General features: G+C 42.0%; 1 protein-coding gene across 1 annotated transcript in view; it reads left to right on the top strand.

Moving 5' to 3' along the window:
- Positions 1-22,388, top strand: part of LOC102369990 (ankyrin repeat domain-containing protein 62) — a 128,025-nt gene that overhangs the window by 76,296 nt on the left and 29,341 nt on the right. Inside the window, 7 exon segments of the mRNA XM_025204161.1 lie at positions 2,668-2,732; positions 5,121-5,267; positions 10,076-11,032; positions 13,817-13,969; positions 14,996-15,108; positions 16,578-16,719; positions 18,664-18,954. Coding sequence (XP_025059946.1) covers positions 2,668-2,732; positions 5,121-5,267; positions 10,076-11,032; positions 13,817-13,969; positions 14,996-15,108; positions 16,578-16,719; positions 18,664-18,954 — 1,868 coding nt within the window.

Here is a 22,388-nt window from a genome sequence, read left to right as displayed (position 1 = left end):
TTCAGCAGGCTGTTAAAGCAACAGCTTCCACTATACATAATATGATATTTTTCCTGTCGTATATCATTTTTTAAAACTAAAATAGTTATCAAACACAGGAATGCTTATTTTCCCAATCATGAAAATATGGACATGGACTCAGAATTGACCTTTTTTTTGTTACACTTCTGTCTGTTCCTGATTAATTTAGTGTATTAGGGAGCAAATTCTAAACTCTCCCTGAAGCCTCCACTACTATTAACTTAAAATTAGATTTATGTTGTATTCTCAGGCTGTCACATTTTTATCATATTAAAGTTAGAGCTATGCAATGACCTAGCAAGACTTTTCTAGAGCTTATTTGAGATGCCTTCATTCTTTATTGGGCATAAGGTGTTGGCTGCAGCGAAGGCTGAAGACTCTGACTGGGGTGTGCCAATACTCCTGCTGAGACTTACACCTGGAGGTTCCTTGCCTCTCCACTCAGAGTCAGACCAATCACTACATCTGGGGTCACGAAGGAATTTTACCCCATGGTCTGATTAGTATACACTATGGGGGTTTTTGCCTTTGTCTTTAAGTGGGGTATAGCCCTCTTCCTGGGATCTCTTGAGCATATATTAACAACCTTTACAGAAGTAGAACATTGGTTTTACCTGTAGCAGGTTAAGGTGTTGTGTTGTCATGTTCTGTGTTGTGTCAGAATTGACTGTATACTTTTGTTATGAGGACAAACACTAGATTTTTGTAAGATGGTTTGGATCGGGCTGTTCCTGCCTCAGGGAGGAGGTTAGACTAGATGACCTATGGAGGTTCTCCAGCCCTACTTTTCAATAGGTGCCTATAGGCATGCAGCAAGACTATTCCAACACACTGTAATCACAGCACATCGGAGTTGACTCAATTAATTGAGTCTGCTGGAGCATGGTAATCACTGCACTCCAGCAGACTTCAGAATCACATGTATCAATATCCCCATGCTGAAAAATGGCAGGGGCATTTTAACTAAAGCTTGTTTGATGAGCTTTAGTTAAAGCGCCCCCACAGCCATTTTTCAGCACAGGGACGTTGATACATGTGACGATCCAGGTGCTTTAATTAGAGCGACTCTCAGAGCCACTCTAATTAAAATGCCTGCTCCCCCTCCCCCCCTCCGCCCCCACTTCCTGGAGCATGTCTATAAATGCCCTATGGTTCTAGATGTACCAAAATAACTGTACATGGAATTACAGAATGTAATATCAGCCTACTTCTACAAAGACTATATTTAAAACTGGTTAGTTTTGTCTTAAATAACAGCATTACTTTCTTAGTAATATTAACCTATAATTACTAAGAATATGTAAGTAAGTATGTATTCCACATAGAGATATCTGGGGTTCTATTTTCATGTCATTCGATTTTAGGAAGCCTACCTTCTGCTGAATTGGCCTATCTGTATGGATTTATGATTTCTTTTACAAAGGCCCACCCATCTCATTTTTCTATCTGTTTCTATCCTTTTTCAGTCTACTTACATTGCTTGCTGAAAAGTCATAAAAGGGTCTGTAGTCCCAGTGCCCATTAATTTCTTTTTTCTGATCACTAGCGCTACCATTCAGTTCTATAGGAAGGCTTTTTCAGACCACCTCTGCTTTTCAGATGGTATTATTTTTGTGACACTGAGGCATGTTCAAGATTGTCAACCTGAAGGAGCTTCATACTCCGAGAACACAATTTTCTGAGTTAAATGAAAAAGATAAAATTCTAATCACTGTTCTGTCTCGGTTCTTGACAGAAATACCTGGTTTTTTAATCAAGTCTCACTTACTGATGAGGAATAAAGCTGTGTCTTGTTTTGGTTTGGGTTTTTTTTAACCTTATGAAAAGAAATAAGAAACAAAAGTCCAAGGCTGGGCAGGTATGCACTATGTTAGTGACATCATAATTAACTGCACAAGCAAAATTCTAGTGGCTAGTGATGTCAACTACCAGTGCATGGGAGATGCAGAAGGTGCCAGTGCAAGGGAGATGCATCTTTATTCCTAGCTTTCCTTCACTTGTATTTTCCCATATTAAATTGATTACATGTATTCAGATTATGATAATATTAAGTTGAACAATACTGTTAGTACATTAGTTTTACTTTCAGTTTTCCATATATGACTATTTCACTTCAAATCTAAGAATTGTTAGTTGCTGGCCTATTTTTCTTTCCTCTCATGCATTCTTAGTATGAGAGGTAAAACTTCTCTAAGAACATCAAGAAATCAAGTTTTTTGACTAACTGTTATTCTCATCATACCCTTACCTTTTATCTTTAATATTTTGTTTTGGAGTCCAGAATAGAAACATTTAACAATCTGAAAAGGCCACACACTGATTTTAGAAATATTTGATCAGCCCAGCTGTTACATTGCTGAAAAGTAGATATCTTTAGTGTTCAGTGTTAAGAATTTTCTTTCGATTTCTATGTGGACTATAGCCAGGAAAGAAATAATAGAATGAAGAAAATAAAGAAGCCTTGTCAGGAGCCATTCTCTTCTTTTTGTAGTCCTCCACTTAGTGGCTGTGTTGTGTCTAATGCTTCGTGCAGAGAGCATGCACCTGGCAACACTGAAAGCAATTTTCCTTCACCTATATCATTTTCTGTTCCTCCTGTGAGGAAGAACTCTCATAAAAGGATTAATTTACCCTCAAATGGATTAGACCTGGGATTTAAAAAGAAAACACCTCAAGAAATAAAAGGTCTTGTGAATACAGTTCAGCGAATGGTAAGTATGGTCTCCTTTCACATGTATAAATTTAACATCCTCTTTATGGAAACTTTTGTGTAGTGTTAAACTCGTTAAATGGAAAGAAAGTATCCCATTTCTGCAAAATACCAGAAATTGGGACATGTTTTTGTCTGCTTTGATACCAGGTAATCAAATTGCCTATGAATCATTCCCTATTTAAAATGTCTTACATTTTTGGTGCCAAGATAGTTTTCCATATAAAGCGACCAGTCCATCAGAAAGGACCATTTAGTCCTTTATATACCATGAAATTGTCTATCTAGTGGAAAATCTGTGACAACATTGCATTAAGGTGGAAAGATGAGTTAATCTATTATCTTTTTCTCTCATTTGTAGCAGCATGGTTCCTTTCCTTTTGCCCAGAAATTTTGCAAGTTTCAGACTTTTAAGTGAAGACTAGACTTAAAATCTAAGTGCAGCTGATTTGAAAAAGTGACAGCAAAGAATTGCTAACCTTTCAATTCCTGTTCTCTGTTTCAGACAAATTAATAGTCTTTGTGGGTTCAAATGCTACTTGATAACCAGCTTCTTCCTATGGAAGTCATGCTTTTTAATCTGAGAATCAGTGCATCTTTTATTAGGCTATTTAAAATGTAATCACATATAAGAATGATGTATTTTCCAACTGTCTACATATGATTTTGTGGATCTTTTCACTTGACTTCGCCTATCTAGGACCTTTAGTGTTGAAAGATATTTAACATTAAGGCCTATTTAACATTGCACATTCTTAAATTAAGCCTTCACATCGTCTTTATCCTCAGACCACAATAGCAAGTCCCTATTGTGATGTTAACCTGATCCACGCAAAGCATTTGCTGTGTGGTCATCTGTGCACGCATTCATTCTTGCACGTAAGTGCTCAAATGGCTGTCAATTATTGTTTAAAGTAGGAGCCAATACTGAGTTAGTCCAAACTGCTTTAGCCTGTTTGATTCAAAGGTGGATGGTACTAATATGTCATAAAGTCATAGAGAAGTAGGGCTGGAAGTGACCTCCATAGGTCACCTTATCCAACCCCCTACCTGAGGTAGTATCATCACTATCCAAACCATCTTACACAATCCATATTCTAAACTCTACGTAAGACTACAGTCAACCCTGACACAACACAGACCTGATACCCTAACCTGCCACAGGTAAAGCAGGGGAACCACAGCAGCCAATGTCCTGCTTCTATGAAATTTTCTCAATATATGCTCAAGAGATCCCAGGTTGAGGGTCATGCCCCACCGCTGCAGAGGAAGAGAAAAACCCTCACAACCTGTACTAATCTGACCATGGGGTAAAATTCCTTTCTGACCCCAAATATGGCAATTAGTCTGACCCTGACTGGAGGGCAAGACTTTCTAACCAGGAGCTAGAGAACACCTTGACTTCAGTGGAATTGGTCTTTGGTCCCAGCAGAAGCATTGGCATACCCAAGAAAATGGTTCAAAATAAAATAGTTTGGTTGTCCTTCCACTACTGCCCCATACTGAATAAATTAGTCTTTAGAACTTGAACCTATTGCTTCAGAATTTGTATGATAAACTTCTGAAGGCCATTGCACCTGAAATGCTTTTTAAGCAGTCTTAAAACTGCATCTCTTCAAAACAGATTAGCATGGCTAATATGTCTGTGCTTGATATAGCAAAATCAGTGGAATGTAAGTATTTTTGAAGAATTTACTTGTGTGGTCTTGCTGTTGTTATAAATTACTGGTAAGGTTGGTGAATCAAATCTGACCCTTCCTTAGAAATTACAGGGGAAAAAAATTAACCAGGTCTTGGATTTAATCAATACAAGTATATAAGCCCTGATTCAGCAAAGCTCATGGATTTACCTTAAGCATGTTCTTGAACTCAATTCCTGTTAATCACAGCTTAACTAATGTGCTAAACTTTACATTCCATTGAAGTCAAGGTGTTCCACATTGCCAAGGTTAATACCTTAATTAAATTCACCTATACAAAATACTATAGTGATATATTTCAGCTGTGCCTGAATCAGGACTATGAAATTGCAATTATGTGTACATTCTCAGTTGTATTCAAGAGTTTGTGCTCACAGTTTTGGAAAATGGTTTTTAAGTTTCAACCTATATTTACTTAAACTGTGATTTTTCTTTTGAAGATGCATTAGAAACACAGATGTGTTTGTAGTGTAACTTTGCCATTAAAATAGACCATACAAAAGATTATTTAATCCTATAATTGCAAGGTATATTTTTTTTATGGAACATGTATATAGAAGAAAAATACCAAAAAACTTTTGCTTAGGCAAATATGCAGAACCTATTTTATGCTAGTGAGAAGGGATGCTAAGGGAAATTATCTGATTCATTTTTCCAATATTGAAGTGTATAAAATGTTTTTGATTTAGATCAAAGAAGAGCACAGTGAAACACAAAAACAGCTCTCTCAAGAAAAGAGTGCCAGAGCTCTTCAAGAAGGTATTTTAAATAACCACCTTCGGAGGCAGAAGGAAATGGAAAAAGGAACAAGAATAATGATAGCTAAGAGTTCAGAAGTAAGTGGTTTTCTGTTCACTTCAAGTAAAATTACACTATATTTATACTAGGTAAGAGTGATATTGTAGCCGTGATGATCCAGAAATTATGTGAGAAGCAAGGTTTCTTAAGGTGATATCTTTTATTGGACCAGTTACATAGTTGAGATAGAGTTAGACAGATTTTTTAATTCAAGACATTCTTCCTCAGGTCTATATTTATAATGAGAGTAAACAGAAGGGTTGGGGGAGGGGGAAGGGGAAGGAGTTGGTTTGGTTTGGGTTTGGGTTTGGGGTTTGTTTGCTTTTTGGCTTGGTTTGTTTGGGGTTTTTTGCTCATGGCATTGACTTTAAATGACAAAATATTTTCCAGAGTATTTTGTTTATGAATATGAAATAGGTTTGCAAACCCTTTTTTTTTTCTTTTCACTCCCAGCTTTACAATCAAGGATTTGATAGATACTGCTCTCTAGAACATAATAAAGTGTACTTATTTTGAAACATAGGTGACATTTTCTCATCAAATTCTTCAGTTTTCTACTTGAAAATTATTTTAAAAACAAAATATTTTCTGTTGTTCTAATTGCTTTCAACTTGTTGAGAGTGAAGAGCAAATTAAACTGAAATATTGATCTGGCTTCTTTTCTGTAAAGTATTATGGACATATTATTTGAAATTTCTGTTGCTATTTCCTGGAAAAATCATGAAGCAGGTCCTCAAGGAATCCATTTTTAAGTACTTGGAGGAGAAGAAGGTGATTAGTAGGGCTGTGCAAAGCTTCGGTCCCTGATTCAATTTGGCAGAGATTTGGCCTGATTCAGTGGCCAAATCTTTGGATCCGAATCCAAATCGAACCCCTTAATCTCTCTGAATTGAATCAGAACCCTCCAAATTGATTCGGAGAGATTCAGCGATTCGGACATAGACACAGCTTTAAATGTTTTTTCTACATACCTCAAGGTACCAGGTGGCTCGTGAATGCTGTGATGGTGGGGCAGATGAAGCATCCCACAGGAGCATGGGGAGCTCTCCAACGCACTTGGCAGCAGACCCAGAAGTGGACCAGAAGCACTTCCGGTCCACTTCTAGGTCCACTGGGCAGCGCAATGGGGGGGCACACCCGGCTCGGGAACTGGTACCTCCTGGGTCTGGGGGGGCACCTGGGGTCCCCCTGTGGCCAATTGCCGAGCTGGGAGGCTGCAGGGGGGCCCCCCATGTGCTTGGTGGCGGACCCAGAAGTGGACCAGAAGTACTTCCGGTCTATTTCCAGGTTTGCTGACAAGCACACGTCCCCCACCCCCCACACTCCTGTGGGATGCTCTATCCACCCCAACATCACAACGTTCATGAGCCATGCGTGGTACCTCAAAGTATGTAGAAAAAACATTTAAAGCTGTGTCTATGATCGAATCGCTGATTCTCCAAATCAGCATCAAATCTTCAGATTCAGATTTGGCCGAATTGAATTGGGGGCAGTGATCTCAATCAATGAATCAAATCACTGTCCCCAATTCAAGCTGAATCCAAATCCAAATTGAATACGGTCCATTTTGCACACACTGAATGATTAGGAACAATCAGCATGGATTCACCAATGGCAAGTCATGCCTGATCAACCTGATTGCCTTCTATGATGAGGTGACTGGCTCTGTGGATGCAGGGAAACCAGTGGGGCTAGAGACAGACATTATACATAAACTGGTTTAAGTGATCAGAAACTGGTTTATACCTGTAACAGAACAGACATTCAGTGCACATAAAACAGTTTGAAAATGGCTGAAAGCAGTTTGAGATAAACCTGGTTGAATGTAGTATCAGACTTAATTGATTTGGGTTAAAGCAGATTATGCAATGTCCGTCCCAGACCCCTTGCTGGTTTAAGATAAACCAGACTTCCCCAGCATCCCGACATGCTCTCTGGGCTGGGCAGAGCTGTCTGCTCCACAGCAGAGCTGGCCCCTCCTCTCTGCTCCTTGGCTGCAGTTCCAGCAGAGATTTGCAGGCACAGCAGGGTCTGCTGGCTTCCCCTCCCTCTCCCCACTCACTGCTTAAGCAGAGATCCCTTCCTCTAATCTCCCAAAACATGGACCCTAGCCAGCATGTGGAATGCTAGCTAATGCTGTGTAAGGCAGACAGGACAGCGTCCACTTAGGGCTTTCTGGAGCTCATCTGGTAACGTCCCTGCATTCCTTCCTTTGGAAAAAGCTGTTTAAGAAGAACTTGAAGTAATGAGCAAGGCTTTGTTTTGTGATGGGGTGCTACATGCTGATAACAGAGCTGATAAATGCTCTGTTATCAAGGGGGGGACCCCTCCAGCAATCAGAGATCTTGCCAGGGCCTGGCCATGCCCCCCTCAGCTCTGCCCTGTGGAAGGGAAGGAAGGGCGGCTCTAGTGCCCCCTGGCTTCTAGCCTGAGCCACTACAGGCATGTGTCAGCATTTTTTCAGTCCAGAGGGAATGTCTGTACAGTTACAAAGTGATTTAGCCTAGCCAGGTTAGACTAACCTACAAAGGTTGAATCGATACAGGCTCAGGCTTTTTTAATGTCTGTCTCTAGCCTGGATGTGGTATAACTTGATTTTAGCAAGGCTTTTGATACAGTCTCCCACAACAGTATCACAGGCAAGCTGAGGAAGTATAGGCTGGATGAATGGACTGTAACATGGATAGAAAACTGGCTGGAGCATCAGGCTCAGAGAATTGTAATCAATGTCTCAATGTCTAGTTGGCAGCTGGTATCAAGTGGAATTCCCCAGGGGTCAGTCCTGGGGCCAGTTTTGTTCAATATCTTCATCAGTGACCTGGAAGATGGCATAGAGTGCACCCTCAGCAAGCTTGCAGATGACACCAGCTAGGGGCAGTAGTAGATATGCTGGAGAGTAGGGCTAGGATTCAGAGTGACCTAGACAAATTGGAGGATTGGGCCAAAAATCACATGAGGTTCAATAAGGACAAGTGCAAAGTCAAGCACTTAGGATGGAACATCCCTTGCAGCAGTACAGGCTGGGGGCTAACTGCCTGGGCAGCAGCTCTGCAGAAAAAAATCTGAGGGCTACAATGGACAGTAAGCTGAATATGAGCCAACATTGTGCCTTTGCTGCCAAGAAGGCTAATGATATATTGGGCTGCACTAGTAAGTTGCCATCAGGTCAAGAGAAGTAATTGTTCTATTCTATTCAGTGCTGGTGAGGCCACATCTGGAGTAGTGTGTTCAGTTTTGGGCCACCCACTACAAAAAGGATGTGGACAAATTGGAAAGAATCCAGTGGAGGGCAACAAAAATGGTTTGGGGTCTGGGGCACATGACTTATGAGGAGAAGCTGAGGGAACTAGGCTTATTTAGATTGGACAAGAGGAGACTGAGAGGGGATTTAATATCAGCCTTCAACTACCTGAAGGGAGGTTCAAAACAGTATGGAGCCAAACTGTTCTTAGTGGTGACAGATGACAGAACAAGGAGCAATGGTATAAAGTTCCAACAAGGGAAGTTTAGGTAGATATTAGGAAGAATTTTCTCACTAGCAGAGTAGCAAAACACTGGAACAGGTTACCCAGAGAGGTTGTAGACTCTTAATCATTGGAGGTTTTCAAGACCTGGATAGACAAAGCCTTGACTGGGATGATCTAGTTGGGGATGATTTTGCTTGGAGCAGACGGTTGAATTAGATGACCTCCAGAGGTCCCTTCCAACCCTTATTTTCTATGATTTTATGATTCCTTGGTTTATTGATAGCACTGTGTAAAGCAGAAAGTGCACACCTTTTGCAGAAGGTTTTAAATTTAACAAATTTGTTATGGAAGACACTGAGACAAAATAAAGCAGCTTTCTAAAATTCCCTTTTTTAAGGTAACTTTTGATCGTTTATTAATGAGATTATACAAAGTATCCTTCAGACTCACAGGAAAAAAAACTGTTTGGCACACATTATAATTTTGAGTGATGGCATGATTTCTGCTCATGATGCTTGTTTTGAATTAGACTATTTAGTGAAGGAAGACCAACTGATAGTGATGACTTTGCTAACCTACACAGCTAAAAGGAAATGAAGGGAATGAGAATCAGTTTCATTAACAAAACGTATCTACTACCTTTGATGCAAGAGGCGACAAATCTTATTAACAATATATAACATGTACACTCATCCTGAAAAAACAGGTTCTGGTCTATTACTGCATCATTTGAAAGTCTGATAATTGAGGAATTCTTTGTCAGATAGCCCAAAATGCTCTGTACCATGGATAAATATCCCTACACAAAACCTAAGTAAATATTCAGGTGGAAAGTGTGTAAGAGTGTTATGCTGACTGAAGGACTAGAGGTTACATACTAAAACTTCCAAATCTGGGGTAAGAAACAGAAGAAATAATTAACATTTTTCAGACTTTTAATATTCAAAATTAAAAGGAAAGTATATTCAAATAGAAATAATTAAAGAAAAGAAAAACAGTAAATAAAGATTAAATTGAAATACAGAACTAAAGAAATGGGAGATACAAGTTTTTTCCTGATTCTGCCAGGGGGATAGCAACCATGAAGCATATTTTTAAGGAAGTTTTAAATCCTTCAATTGTTGGTTTTTAAAAAAAGCCAGGAATGAGATTTACTGCTTTGGTTGGGGTGACATTTTATAGTTCTGAAATATGTATTTATTGGAAGATAGCATGAGTTCAAAATCTTTTCGGTAAATTAGATTGTAGTTTATAGCTAAGCTGTTTCATAAGTCATTCTTTGTTATTAAAATATCAAAATGCTTTTTCATGTTTTATGCTTTAAATATATATTCATTATTTATCCTGTACATCCTTGTTTTGTGTTCTCAATTACTTAGGTACCTGACAACCATGTCAGAGAAAAGGATTTGTTACACAAAAATCAGATGCTGCAAAATGAAATTGCTATTCTAAGACTGGAACTTGATCAGATAAGAATTCGGCACCAGGAGGAAGAAACTAAATATTTGAAAGAAAATGTGGCCTTGAAAGAAAAAAATGAAGGTCTTAAAAATGAACTAGACCTAAATGAGGAAGCTCTAACACAAACGGTTTTTCAGTACAATGGACAGCTGAATGTATTAAAGACAGAATCTACAATGCTGACCTCCAAAATAGAGCAGACGAAAGAAAACAAAGATAGGCTAGAAACAGAGCTTGAATCATTTCGTTCTCGTTTGAACTCCGCTGTTCAAGAACTTGAACGTTGTCAAGCATCAAAAAGTGATGTTGAGCAGATGTTGCAAAGAGAGCATGATGAGTGGCTTCATTTACAAGACAAGTTCAGTCATGACCTCTCAAATCTGCAAGAGACCAACAATAACTTGTCTCAACAGCTTAATAAGGCTGAAAACAAAATTAATAGTTTAGAAAATGAACTTCATCAAGTAATGCAAACTCTTAAAGAAAAAACCTTCCTTTTAGAGAGTACTCAAAGGGAACTAAACCAGGCACAGTGTCAGGCAAAGGAACATGATCATGCTCAACAAATGGAAAAGGACCAGATAAACAAATATATTGTAAAACAGGAAGCAATGCAAGAACGATTGGCTCAGCTCCAAAGTGAAAACCTTTTATTCCGGCAGCAACTGGAAGATGTGCAAAGTAAAGGGATCATCAAAGAGAAAGTAGTGAGTGATATCCAAGACAGATTTAATGATATTTCCAATAAGCTTAGAGCTGATACAGAAAAACAAGTGCATATGATAGAAGAAAGAAATCACAAGTTAATCACCAAATGCAATAATTTAAAAGAGCAAGTCTTTAAATATGAAACTGAGAAAGTTGAAAGAGAGGTAAGTATAAACATTTCAAAAAAATATTTGAACTTTATTCACCAAGTTCCTTTGTTTTGAACTATGCTCTTTGGGAAAAGTAATGATGCTAACTTATTTACACAGAAATATACTGTCTATTTTTCTGTCCTGGGGGCCTCCTGGGGCTGCAGCCATAGCAGTTCCTCTGTGTAGAACCTGACTGGCAGTGGGCCAGGCTGGACCAGGCCGGCTCCACTTTTCAGTAGCATGCGCTGGCCGAGTGTGCATTGCTCCAGGATTTTTTCTGTGGGTTTTCTTTGACCCCTGGATATCCAGGGGAAACAAGTGAGAAAGAGGAGTATTAAAGAATATGTGTAAGCAACAGAGCAAGAAAAAAAGAGGTTTAACACAAGGCACAGTACATAAGGGATTGAGCTGAGTGGATACAACCAAGAGTAGTTTTAGGTATAGTTTGTAATTTTCTGGCAGAACAGTGATTTTGATATTGGCAATATCCCTTTGGACTATTTTCTCATTTTTCTTATCCTTTTGTAATATAAAATCTAAAGCCCCATCTACACATTACACTTAAGGCATGATTAACCACTTAATCACACCTTAAATGGTCACCCAGCCACACTTTCAGTCAATTAACGGCATAATAAAAAGAGGAATAAGCTACAAATTTATAACACAAATATGCATTGGCAACATGTAGGGGGTGCATGCGGGTGCACGTGCACCCCCTGAGATTGGCCGTGCACCCCCTGGAAGCACCAGCTGCAAAACCGGAAGTGCTGATGGAAGTGCACCTCCAGTTTTGCCAGTTTGGCCACTGGTGGTTCCGTGCTCAGCCGCTGCCCCCGCCTACCCCTCACCCCATCTACAACCAGCCACAGGGTTCCCCCCGTCAGTGATCGGCCATGGGGGGGCCTCCCCACATTGGCGATCTGGTGCTCCCCCAGACTCAGGAGGCACCAGTCACCCATGAAAATATGTGTAATAACTTTGTAACTGCTTCGTATCATGCATGCAGAGATGACCATAGCAGGGTGCGGGGTGCAGGGAAAATCAGCCTGTGCAGGACCCAGATGTGAAGAAGCTGGCAGCGGAGGGGAGGGGTGGTAAGCAGACAGATGCAAAGCTGGTGGCAGTGGCAGCAGCAAGGAGTCACCAGCACTAGGCAGGGCCTGCACAAGGGGCCATAGCCACTCTGCCCAGCTCCATGGGGCCCCCCAAAGCACGGGGCCTGGGGCAGTCGCCCTGCATGCATGCTATTAATTGAACATGTGGCCATGTCTGGGAGCTCCGCCAGCTGTTCAGAGCTCCCAGCTGTGGGGGCCATGTGCACTCCTGAGCCTGGGAGCTCCCGGCTGACAGGGCTTCCAGCTGCAGTGTGTATAGGGTTACCACGGCTGGGAGATCACAGCTGCTGCTGTCTCCCAGCTGCAGAGTGCTAGGAGCCCTCCTTGTGGCTGGGAAATTGCAACAACTACAGTCTTCCAGCTGCAGGGGTGTCTGAAGCCCACCTGCAGCTGGGAGCCTGGGTCAGCTGATGGGGCTCCCACATGCAGAAGCGCATAGCAATAAGGTGTGATGGGATCTAATGTACAACCCACACAATTGCACACCCCACACAATTGCCCCTCCTGCCATACATGTGTTATGGCAGGAGGCATTATTGTATGGATCATGCATTAGATTCCATTGTGCCTTTGCCTGCATGTTCAGAGGGGCCCAAAAAATCATCCATTCTTAAGTAGCTTGCTGCCATAGGTTGTGGTAGTTGGGGTAAATTTCCAGCTATTCTGGAAATAGACAAAGGTGCTTTACAGAGATGTATAGCATAAGCTATATGTAGGCAGAGGGCTTACTTCATAGGTTGTAGTGCCACTTGGAATCTGCATTGATACTGTGAAGTTGCATTCTGTTACTTATATCATGATTCCAGATTTTGAGCATGTCAAATATGTGAAAGCGCTGCCTAATGGGCCATTTGTCAGGTCTAATTCAAAAGACCCAGAACAATTAACCCCTAGCTAGATTTTCAGTCACTTTATCTTGGAGTCTCTCTGGTTGTTGTGGTGGTGGTGGTTGTTGTTACTTCATGTTAACTTGTCACAATAATCAGTTCCTTCAAAAGATTTTAAAAATAATCTGAGTGGCCACTTTTGTCCAGTCTGACTGTCAGTACAGAAAGTTCTATGTTACTTCAAAATAAGTTTCTTGGGAAACCTAAGAATGGTATTTTTATGTGGCATGTACTTTTCTAAAGGTAGCTCAGAAGGGCTTAAACATTACTGCCCCTTCTGTGACCCATAATGTGGGAGAAAACCTAAAGAAAGGAACTGTTGAGAGAATGCACATATAAGGCAGCAATAAACCAAAAAGGTCATTTTTCTGAACACTGAATAGTCCTGCAATGTGTCTTAGCAGGGAATATACTAATGATATGGTGTTTGGTTTAGAAAACATTTTTCTCAAGTGCTATTTTTTTTAACTTAATACCAAAAACCCCAAAGATGCATTCAGTAAATTTCCTAGGAAGACTAAAATGTTTAGCTCATTTTAACCTCTCAAGAAATTACAGTCTTCGTAAGCTGGCACCAGTTGTCCAGCTGCTTCTTACTGACTAAAGTGGGTGAAGTCGTCTGCTGCTATTACAGGGCCTCTCTAGCAGTTACAATCATTTAGCATTTAATGCACTCCTAAACAAGTCAGTTGTGGGTTTTATTTCAGCTCACAGGTTTTATATCCTGATCTAGCCTCTTCATACTAATTTATGTATCCTTTCTCAATACTAACCTGAAGATATTTCATTAGGGGATGGTAAGACAACTGCAGCAAGAACTTGCTGATGCTCTTAAAAAACAATCAATACCAGAAGCTTCACTGGATGCTGAAACACGTTATCAAAACAACTTAGAAAAAGACAAAGTGCACTTCCAAAAAGAAATTAATGGAATTAAATCCAAGGTATGCCAGTGCTAGACAAACTAATAGATCTGTAGTTGGTTTGCTTTTGCAAATAATGGAAGTCACAGAATATTCTGATTGTTTTAAGAATATTATTTAATAGAATTGGCTTCCTGTATTAGGTTAGATTATGTTGTCGTAAACAGAAAGGACTGTATTATATCTCAATCCATAAAACTAATGAAGTTTCTCTGTGTAAAGTTTCACTTCACAGAATGCACAATATTCTTGTACTTGAAACATCAAAATCACAATAAAAATGCTCATTTCAATTGCAACTAGAGTATTACACATTTTCTTAACAATCCCATGCCAATTTGGTAACCATGCCAATTTGATGTTAATGGCATAAGGGGTGCAAATCATTTTTCCTCCAGTTGCTGCTTTGTAGTGAAAGAAGTTATGCTCGTGCTAGAAACAGCATTTATGAGCTTTGAAGGGACTCTAAAACTTGTCTAAAGATGTTTGGTTATAAAAGATCCCACAACACTTGGAGCCAAGAAAATACAGAAAAAAAATAGAACAGTCATTAGTAAACAAACAGTAAATTAATAACTTTAACAACATTGAATATCACCTGTATCTCCCTCCTACCCATGAATGTATATTTAACATAGCTTAAAACAAAACGCCACAATTTTAAATTATGTTCCAATACCTTTGTCAGGAATGTAAGATTCTGCTCCCTTTAGGACGTGTCTACATGTCACCCTACAGCATCATAGCGATGTGCCATGGTGCCGTATGGCGTAGTAAAGAGATGTAGCAATCACATGGGTCTACATGTTATTGGCAGCTACATCGCCATAGTGGTGAAATCTAACTGTGCACCACGCACATGACACAGTAACCACCCATACTGCACTGTGGTTTACTTCTCCAAAAGGAAGTAGTAAAGCACAGAGCCATAGCAATGTTGCTATATGGCAATATGTAGACACACCCTTCTATCCACAAAAGGTAAATGTCAACTGTCATTAAATTATATTATATCTAGTAATACGTATGTATTTTTCTTTTTGAAAGTTTGAAAGTGAAAGGAAAAAGGTGAAGAAGCTAGTAGAGCTAAAACAATCGGTGGAAGCCCAGCTGGATCAAGAGATGAAAAGAAACAGTGAACTGCAAAAAAAGTATTATGAGTAGGGGTCCTTGATCACTTTTAAAAGTATTAAGAGTGAACTAAAATTTGACTTGATCCAGTTTGCTTCATTTTAACTGAAAAAAGTTGTACATTACCATGTACATACTGTTAATGCTCAACTCTTAGATCTTAAAAATTGTTTATTTAATGATACATCTTTATACTGTATTTATTCATATACCACATGCACAGCATGCCTGACAATTAGCCCTCCAAAATCGGGTACATGTCTTAAATGAGGAAGCTGATTTCTATACTGGAATGGAAGCATGGGGATGCTGGAAGGGCTGCTGGGAGATGGCTCTACTGGGCTCTTTGCTACATAGAAGACTGATCAAATCCACTTGTCAGTGTCACTCACCCTCTCACAGAAGGTCCAAAATTAGAGGTTTAACCCTCTCAGCCTTGAGCAGCCAAAATCTACTGGCAATTTGGCAGTGGCTATGAAAAGTTTGAGTGTTTAGCTGTAAAGCTGTAGCGAGAAGGTGAGTGCCTCTGAATGGACTCTGCCCCTCCTCCATGTGGCCAGCATTCAGCCCAGGGTGGAAAGCCCAGTCTGTGGGAAGTAAGATTCTGAAAAAATCTTTTTTTCTTCATTCTGCCTTCCCAAAATAATGCGTGTGATTTATCTGGGGTGTGTAGTATGCAAGTAAATGTCCACTTATACAGCAGAGTGCCCAATTACAGAATAGTGTAAAATGCATTGGGCTGATCTATTGTGCCATGCAGTTCTCTCTCTGATAGGAAAGCACAGAGCACATGACTCTCTATACCTGCATACAGACATCCAGTATTGTTTAATATCCTCATTAATGATCTGAACTATGGGACTGAGTGCATTCTTAGCAAATTTATGAATGAAACCAAGTTGGATGGAGTTGCAGACAGTCTGGAGGCTAGAGCTGTGATCCAGAATTACCTGGATAAACTGGAGAAATAGTCTGCACTCAATCAAATGAAATTCACTAGGGACAAGTACAAAGTCCTCCCTTTGGAACTGAATAATTGAATGCACAAATGCAGACTGGGAAATGATTAACTAGGCTACAGTACTGCAGAGAAGGACCTGCAAGTTACAGCAGACCATAAGTAAGCCAACAGTGTGCTCTCCCTGCAAAAAGGCCAACACCATAGTGGATTGTATCAACAGCAGTGTCTCTTGCAGATGAAAGAAAGTAATTCTTCCTCTCTGTTCAGTCCTGGTGAGGCCTTACCTGGAGCATTGTGTGCAGTTTTGGGCCCCACATTTCAAGAAGAATATGACCAGATGGGAAAGTCCATCAGAAAGCAACAAAAATTATTAGGGACCTGGGAAGCACAATTTTTAAGGAATGGCTGAAAGAACTAGGGTTGTCTAGTTTGGAGAAGAGAAGATTGAGGGGGGATCTGATAACAGTATTTAAATACCTAAAGAGCAATTATAGAGAGGATTAGTTTATTTGTCTTTCCATTGTATTTGCTATGCAGAATCAAGAAACTTCTAAAAACAGATAAGAAGAATTTAAAAGAATATGAGACTACAGAAACTGAGTCGCAGTTTAGTTTCCAAGGAGAATTGAAGAACAAATATTCTGAAATGGATAGTGAAGTTAGTAGATTAAGAACAAAGGTAGGTTCTGTTGCTAGAAATTTGACACTCTATCTCCCTTGTAGAACTGTGGCTATATTATAATCGTGTTTTTGTTCTTATAGAAGGCAGGGTAGATTCGCACCCTCAACCTGCCTTCTTCCTGACTTTAGAGTAACACGGTTACCTACCTCTCTTGGTTCGTATAGCTATTGACTTTAAAGAAAACTTTCAAGTAGCTGATGTGTCCTTCTGTTGAGCCACTAATATATTGTGAACAGAAGTTTCTTTTAAGGAAGAGGTATGACTGAAAGGTACATAATAATACAATCTCCCCATATGTTGCCTCTGCAACTCTAGTAGAAGATAAATAAGAAATGTAGACTTACTGTAAGTACAGCTTTCAAAGAAGGATTATGGGTAAATATTTTTCACATGGATGGCTTTATCTGTACTGAATACTGAATGGCTAATTTGTTTACAACAGAATTAATAATATAATATTAATACAATGGTAAATTATTTGCTGTATAAATGTGGCTGTATTCAAGACTACATTTTATAGCCTTGCCTTTTCACATATTAGTGTTCCAATACAATCTCTGTTAGGGAATCCACAATCAATCCTTGAGTCAGCAGAAAAGGTGGTCCATAGGCTATGGAATTTACTGTATTTTCTCATATACCACACACCCCAAATAAGTTATTTATTTTTAAATGGCAGAATGAACAAAAAAAATCTTTCCCTGAGAATAATGGTAAATACAGTATTTTCCCAGGGAACAGAGGCAGCTGCAGTAGGATAGGAGAAAAACATTGGGGCTGCTCTGCTGCTGTACTCTACCATAGCCGCAGGATGAGGCAGGCGCTTCTGGCTGAGTCAAATTGACCAGACCCTCTTCTCTTCTCAAACTGAGCACCTGCCAGGTCAGCTGAGTACCCAGTCCTAGGCAGCAGCACCTCTAGAGTTTCATAGTTTCATAGTTTCATAGTTTTAGGGTCGGAAGGGACCTAATAGATCTTCTAGCCCGCCCCCCCGCCAGGGCGGGAGAACAACAAAAGAACCCTAAACAAAAAACGGGACAAAAAGGAGTCCGGCCAGGTGGGTATCCAGCCTCTTCTTAAAGATCCCCAGGGTAGGGGCCAGCACCACCTCCCTTGGAAGTTGGTTCCAGCTCCTAGCCGCCCTAACTGTGAAGTAGTTTTTTCGGATGTCCAATCTGTACCTCCTCTCCATCAACTTGTGCCCATTACTCCTTGTTATGCCAGCGGGGGCTAGGGGAAACAGCGTCTCCCCCAAACCCTTCTGGTTCCCCCTAGTGAGTTTATAGACGGTCACCAGGTCCCCCCTCAGCCTTCTCTTGTGGAGGCTGAATAGGTTCAAGTCCCGCAGTCTCTCACTGTAGGGTCTGCCCTGTTGTCCCCAGATCATGCGGGTGGCCCTCCTCTGGACCCTCTCCATGTTGTCCACATCCCTCCTGAAGTGGGGCGCACAGAACTGGACACAATACTCCAGCTGCGGCCTGACCAGCGTCGCATAGAGGGGGAGGATCACCTCCCTGGCTCCACTCGAGATGCACCTGTGGATGCACGACAAGGTCCGGTTAGCCCTGCCAACCATGACCTCACATTGTCGGCCCATGTTCATCTTGGAGTCAATAATGACACCAAGAACCCTTTCCGCCTCCGTGCTCTCAAGTAGGGAGTTCCCCATCGTATAAGTGTGCTGCTGGTTCCTACTACCCAAGTGCAGCACCCTGCACTTGTCCGTATTGAAACACGGAGTCTTAAGTAACCATATGAGAAATTTTCTAATAGATCTATTTTTAAAGAACGTTTAAACTAGTTTTTGTTTATTTCCCATATAAAACTTCTGGATTGTAAAAAACAATATTATTGATATTTTTCACTGACTTCCACAGAATTTAGAAGATTTTGAATTCCATTTGATAGTTTGATAGTTTGTTTTTTTTTCAATGTGTGCAGGTAGAGGAGCTATCCCAACAGCTGGAGATAGAATCAAAAAAATCTATGCAGTTAGAACGCACAAATCATGATCTGCAAGAACAGTTGTCTTCTATGAAGATACTAATTAAGAATCATGAAAAGCTGCAGAAGAATAAATGGCAGCTGGAGGAAGAAGTTGCAAACCTCAAATGCCAAGTAGAAATGAATATGATGAAACACAATCAAATAGAACAATATAAAAGAGAGATTGAAGAGCGAGCCAGACAAGAAATGAGAGAAAAACTAGGAGAAGTCAATTTATTTTTGCAGGTTAATATAGTTACTACTTGGTATTTCATATAAGCTTTGTGTTCATTTTACATTCATTTTATAGCTGAAAACATTATTTTAGATGTTTCTAGTATAGTAATTGGGGAACTGGAGACAGATGAAAAGGAAAAAATACAAAGAAAAGAAAATGTGGGCACAATCTTTGATTCCTTTCCTATAGTGCCATCCCACACTTTTATTTTTTACCATGGAAATGAGTCCCAGCCTTTCTACCATGAAGAGGAATAGTATTTTAAAGCCTTAGCAAATAACGTTTTTGTTCTCTGTGGGTACGTCTACACATTGCTGTACAGCAACATCGCTACAGCACCATGCTTTAGTGCTTCGTTTTGGGCAGTAACTGCCTATACTGTGCCATAAGCACAGCGCATGGTTAGAGCCATTACAGCGATGTAGCTGCCAATCATGTGTAGACCCATGTGATTGCTATGTCACCATAGTGTGCTGTACAGCAACATAGCACATTGCTATGTTGCCATAGGGCAACATGTTGACATGCCCTATATTTATTTTGTAGACCAAAATAAGCTTCCCTCCTCCCCTATTCTTTTGGGTTTTATTCATCAGCTCCTAGAAGGAGAGAGAAATCAGGGGACATTTAAGAGGATAGGGTTTCTTACATTCTTTCTGAGTATATGCAAAGGGATGCATACATGCTTTAAGTGTCATTGCTACTCAAACTTTACATGGCAGATGATTATATTCCCAAATTTGTTATTCAAGGCTTGGTACAGATGTTAGAACTATCTCACTTTAAGCAGGCAGAAAGTGCTCTAAATCCACAACTGAACAAACATTCATGGCTCTTAGAGTGCTTAAAAAATGATGGATTGCACTCTCAGTTAACTCTAGATGGTATTAAAGTGCTATCTGTTAGAGCGTTTTATCAAACATCTGTGCCAAATCCCATCAAGGATTAACTTAGAATGCGATTGGGATCCTGGTTTTCTCCATTTAAAAATTGAAAATTCTCTGATTAAACCTTCGCAAATCTGTGTTTTTCCATGATTAAAATGAAATGTCACTATATATGCAGGTACCAGTTGAACACAATGCCTTATTGATATATTTACAATTTTAAAGCAGTTTGGAAGCCTACCAGTGCCTCCATCATTATAGTAAAATAAACTCTAAATACCTGTACATTTTGGTGTTTTACTTTGGGTTTTTTACCATGGAAAATCAGAGCTCCCCCTGCCCGCTTTGCTCACCAGGATGTAGGCCCAGCTGCAGCTGCCCCTGCCTTCTCTGCTTTGAGGCACTGAGCAGTACTGATATGCAGATGCCTTGCCCTTGCTCATGCCCATGGTGGTGCACCTCACTCCCAAACCACAGCCCCCCAGCCCTACCAGTGACCCTCACTCCTGATCCACAGCCCATTCCTTCCCCCCCCCCCAGACTTACCTGCAGGGAGCTGCAGGAGCTGCTCTCCACCACTGCCTAGCTACCATATGCACGTGCCCCCTCCCTGATCACCATCCTCTGGTTCCCCGCAGCCCTCCCTGGAACTCTGCCAGTCTGCATTGGAAAACCCATGTTTCACATGCATTTCTCCTTTAAAGGGGAAAATCCATGTTTTTCCAAAGCAAACAGAAAACCCAGATCCCTAGCTATCACCATCCCATGTGGCATTGTGCAGGGCTGCACTCTAGCCTTGGGCAGAGCTCCTGTGCTCTGCCTGAGTGCCAGGTTGGCTCTGGCCCCTCAGCTGTCACTGATCTGAGTCAGTGACAACCTCTGATCCCAGCCCCATGCACAATCTGGCCTGAGGAGGGGAGTGGAAGGAGGGTTTCTGTACTCACAAATGTTGCAGCCCTACCATACACTGCAACCCAGCGGGGGGGAGGAGGAATGCAGGGGAAGGAATCCAGGATCTCTCTCCCAGCATCCACTTGGGCCAGGTCTGTGCAAGAGAGAGGCTCCATTTCCCCAGGCTCCTGGTTGCAGCTGGGGAAATGGAGCCTCTGTGCTGTGCAAACCTGGCCCATGCCTGCAAGCCTACAGGGGAGAATCCACATGGCAAAGAGGCTCTGTTTCCCCAGCTGCAGCCAGGAGCCTAGGGAACTGGAGCCTCTCTACCACACAAATACCTCCCCCAACCCCCCCAAAGCTTGTGGGCACAGGTCTTGGTTGGGAGCTTGCTTGGGTCCACAGGGCAGAGAGGCTCCATTTTCTGCACACACACCCCTTTCCCCACAGCAATGACAGCAGCCAGTTGGCAGGGGGTTGGGACTGGGAAGAGGGCCCCCCCTAGCTGCTCAGGGATGGCCAGGTGCTCAGCTGCTCCCACAGACTCCTGGGAGGTATGTGGGAACACCCTCAGGCTGCTGGCTGCAGCCTGTGCAGTCAGGATCCAAGCTTCCCCCACCGAATAACACCTGTGTGTTCAGTTCTGTCCTGACATAGTCCAGAGCGCTTTGAATAAAGTGCTACACTTAAAGCACTTCCATCTTGGGTTTCTTCAATGTCTGTACTTAGCCCTAACATTTTTAGTTCCTAATAATTATTTATTTTCTGAAAGTAGTCTAATATTATAAAAGGCTAAGTCTGTCTGTCTGTCTGCCTGTCTGTCTGCCTGTAACGCTTTATTCGTGCTCTGATTGGCTGACAAACAGCCAATCAGAGTGCGAAGAAGCATTCTGACAAAAGGCAGCCTGCTGCCATGACGGTGGGGGCACAGGGGACACAACTGGCCTCGACCCCCCCACCCCCCGCCCTGCTTCCTGGGGGTGGTGGCAACAAAGCAGATGGAAATGGGGGGTGAGGCCAACCCCGCACCCTGTTCCCTGCAGGTAATGTGGCGGGGGGAGTGAGTCCAGGCCAAATGCGACCTGAGTTGGGGAAAAGCCGGCCTGCCATGGCAGGGGGGCAGAACAGACAGAGCCATGGAAGCAGCTCGGGGAGGGAAGAAGTAGGCCTCCTCCCCCCCTTGGGCTCAGGCCCACTCCTCCCACACACTCCTCCCCCGCATTGGCCCCAAGCCCCTCCTCCCATCCCTGAGTGGACCCGACTGGGGCAGGGGAGAAGCGGATGCAACATGGCATTGAGAGTGACAGTGGGGCCAGGGGAGGACTGGGCCCGGGCCTGACATTGGGGGAGAGTGAGCCTGAGCAGGGGGAAAAGCTGGCCCGCTACAGCAGTGCGGGGGGGGACAGCAGAGTGGGCCCGGCCCAGCCCAACACGGCAGCTGCGGGGGATGAGGAGAAGCAAGCCTCCTCCCCAACATTGGCCCCCGCTCCTCTGCATCAGTCCCAAGCCCGCTCCTCCCATCCCCCTATCACCGCCCGGTCGTCCCGGGCCAGCTGCTCCCCACCCTGCAATGGCAGCCTGGTTTCTCCCCACCTTCAGGCCCACTCGTGCCCCGCTTCCGGTCTGGGCCCACTCCTCCCTTCCGCCCACCACTATGGCGGGGG

Source organism: Alligator sinensis, unplaced genomic scaffold, assembly GCF_000455745.1.
Source record: "Alligator sinensis unplaced genomic scaffold, ASM45574v1 scaffold65_2, whole genome shotgun sequence".
NCBI lineage: Eukaryota > Metazoa > Chordata > Crocodylia > Alligatoridae > Alligator > Alligator sinensis.
The sequence above is the reverse complement of the archived record's forward strand: the minus strand, read 5'-3'. Positions and strand labels throughout refer to the sequence as shown.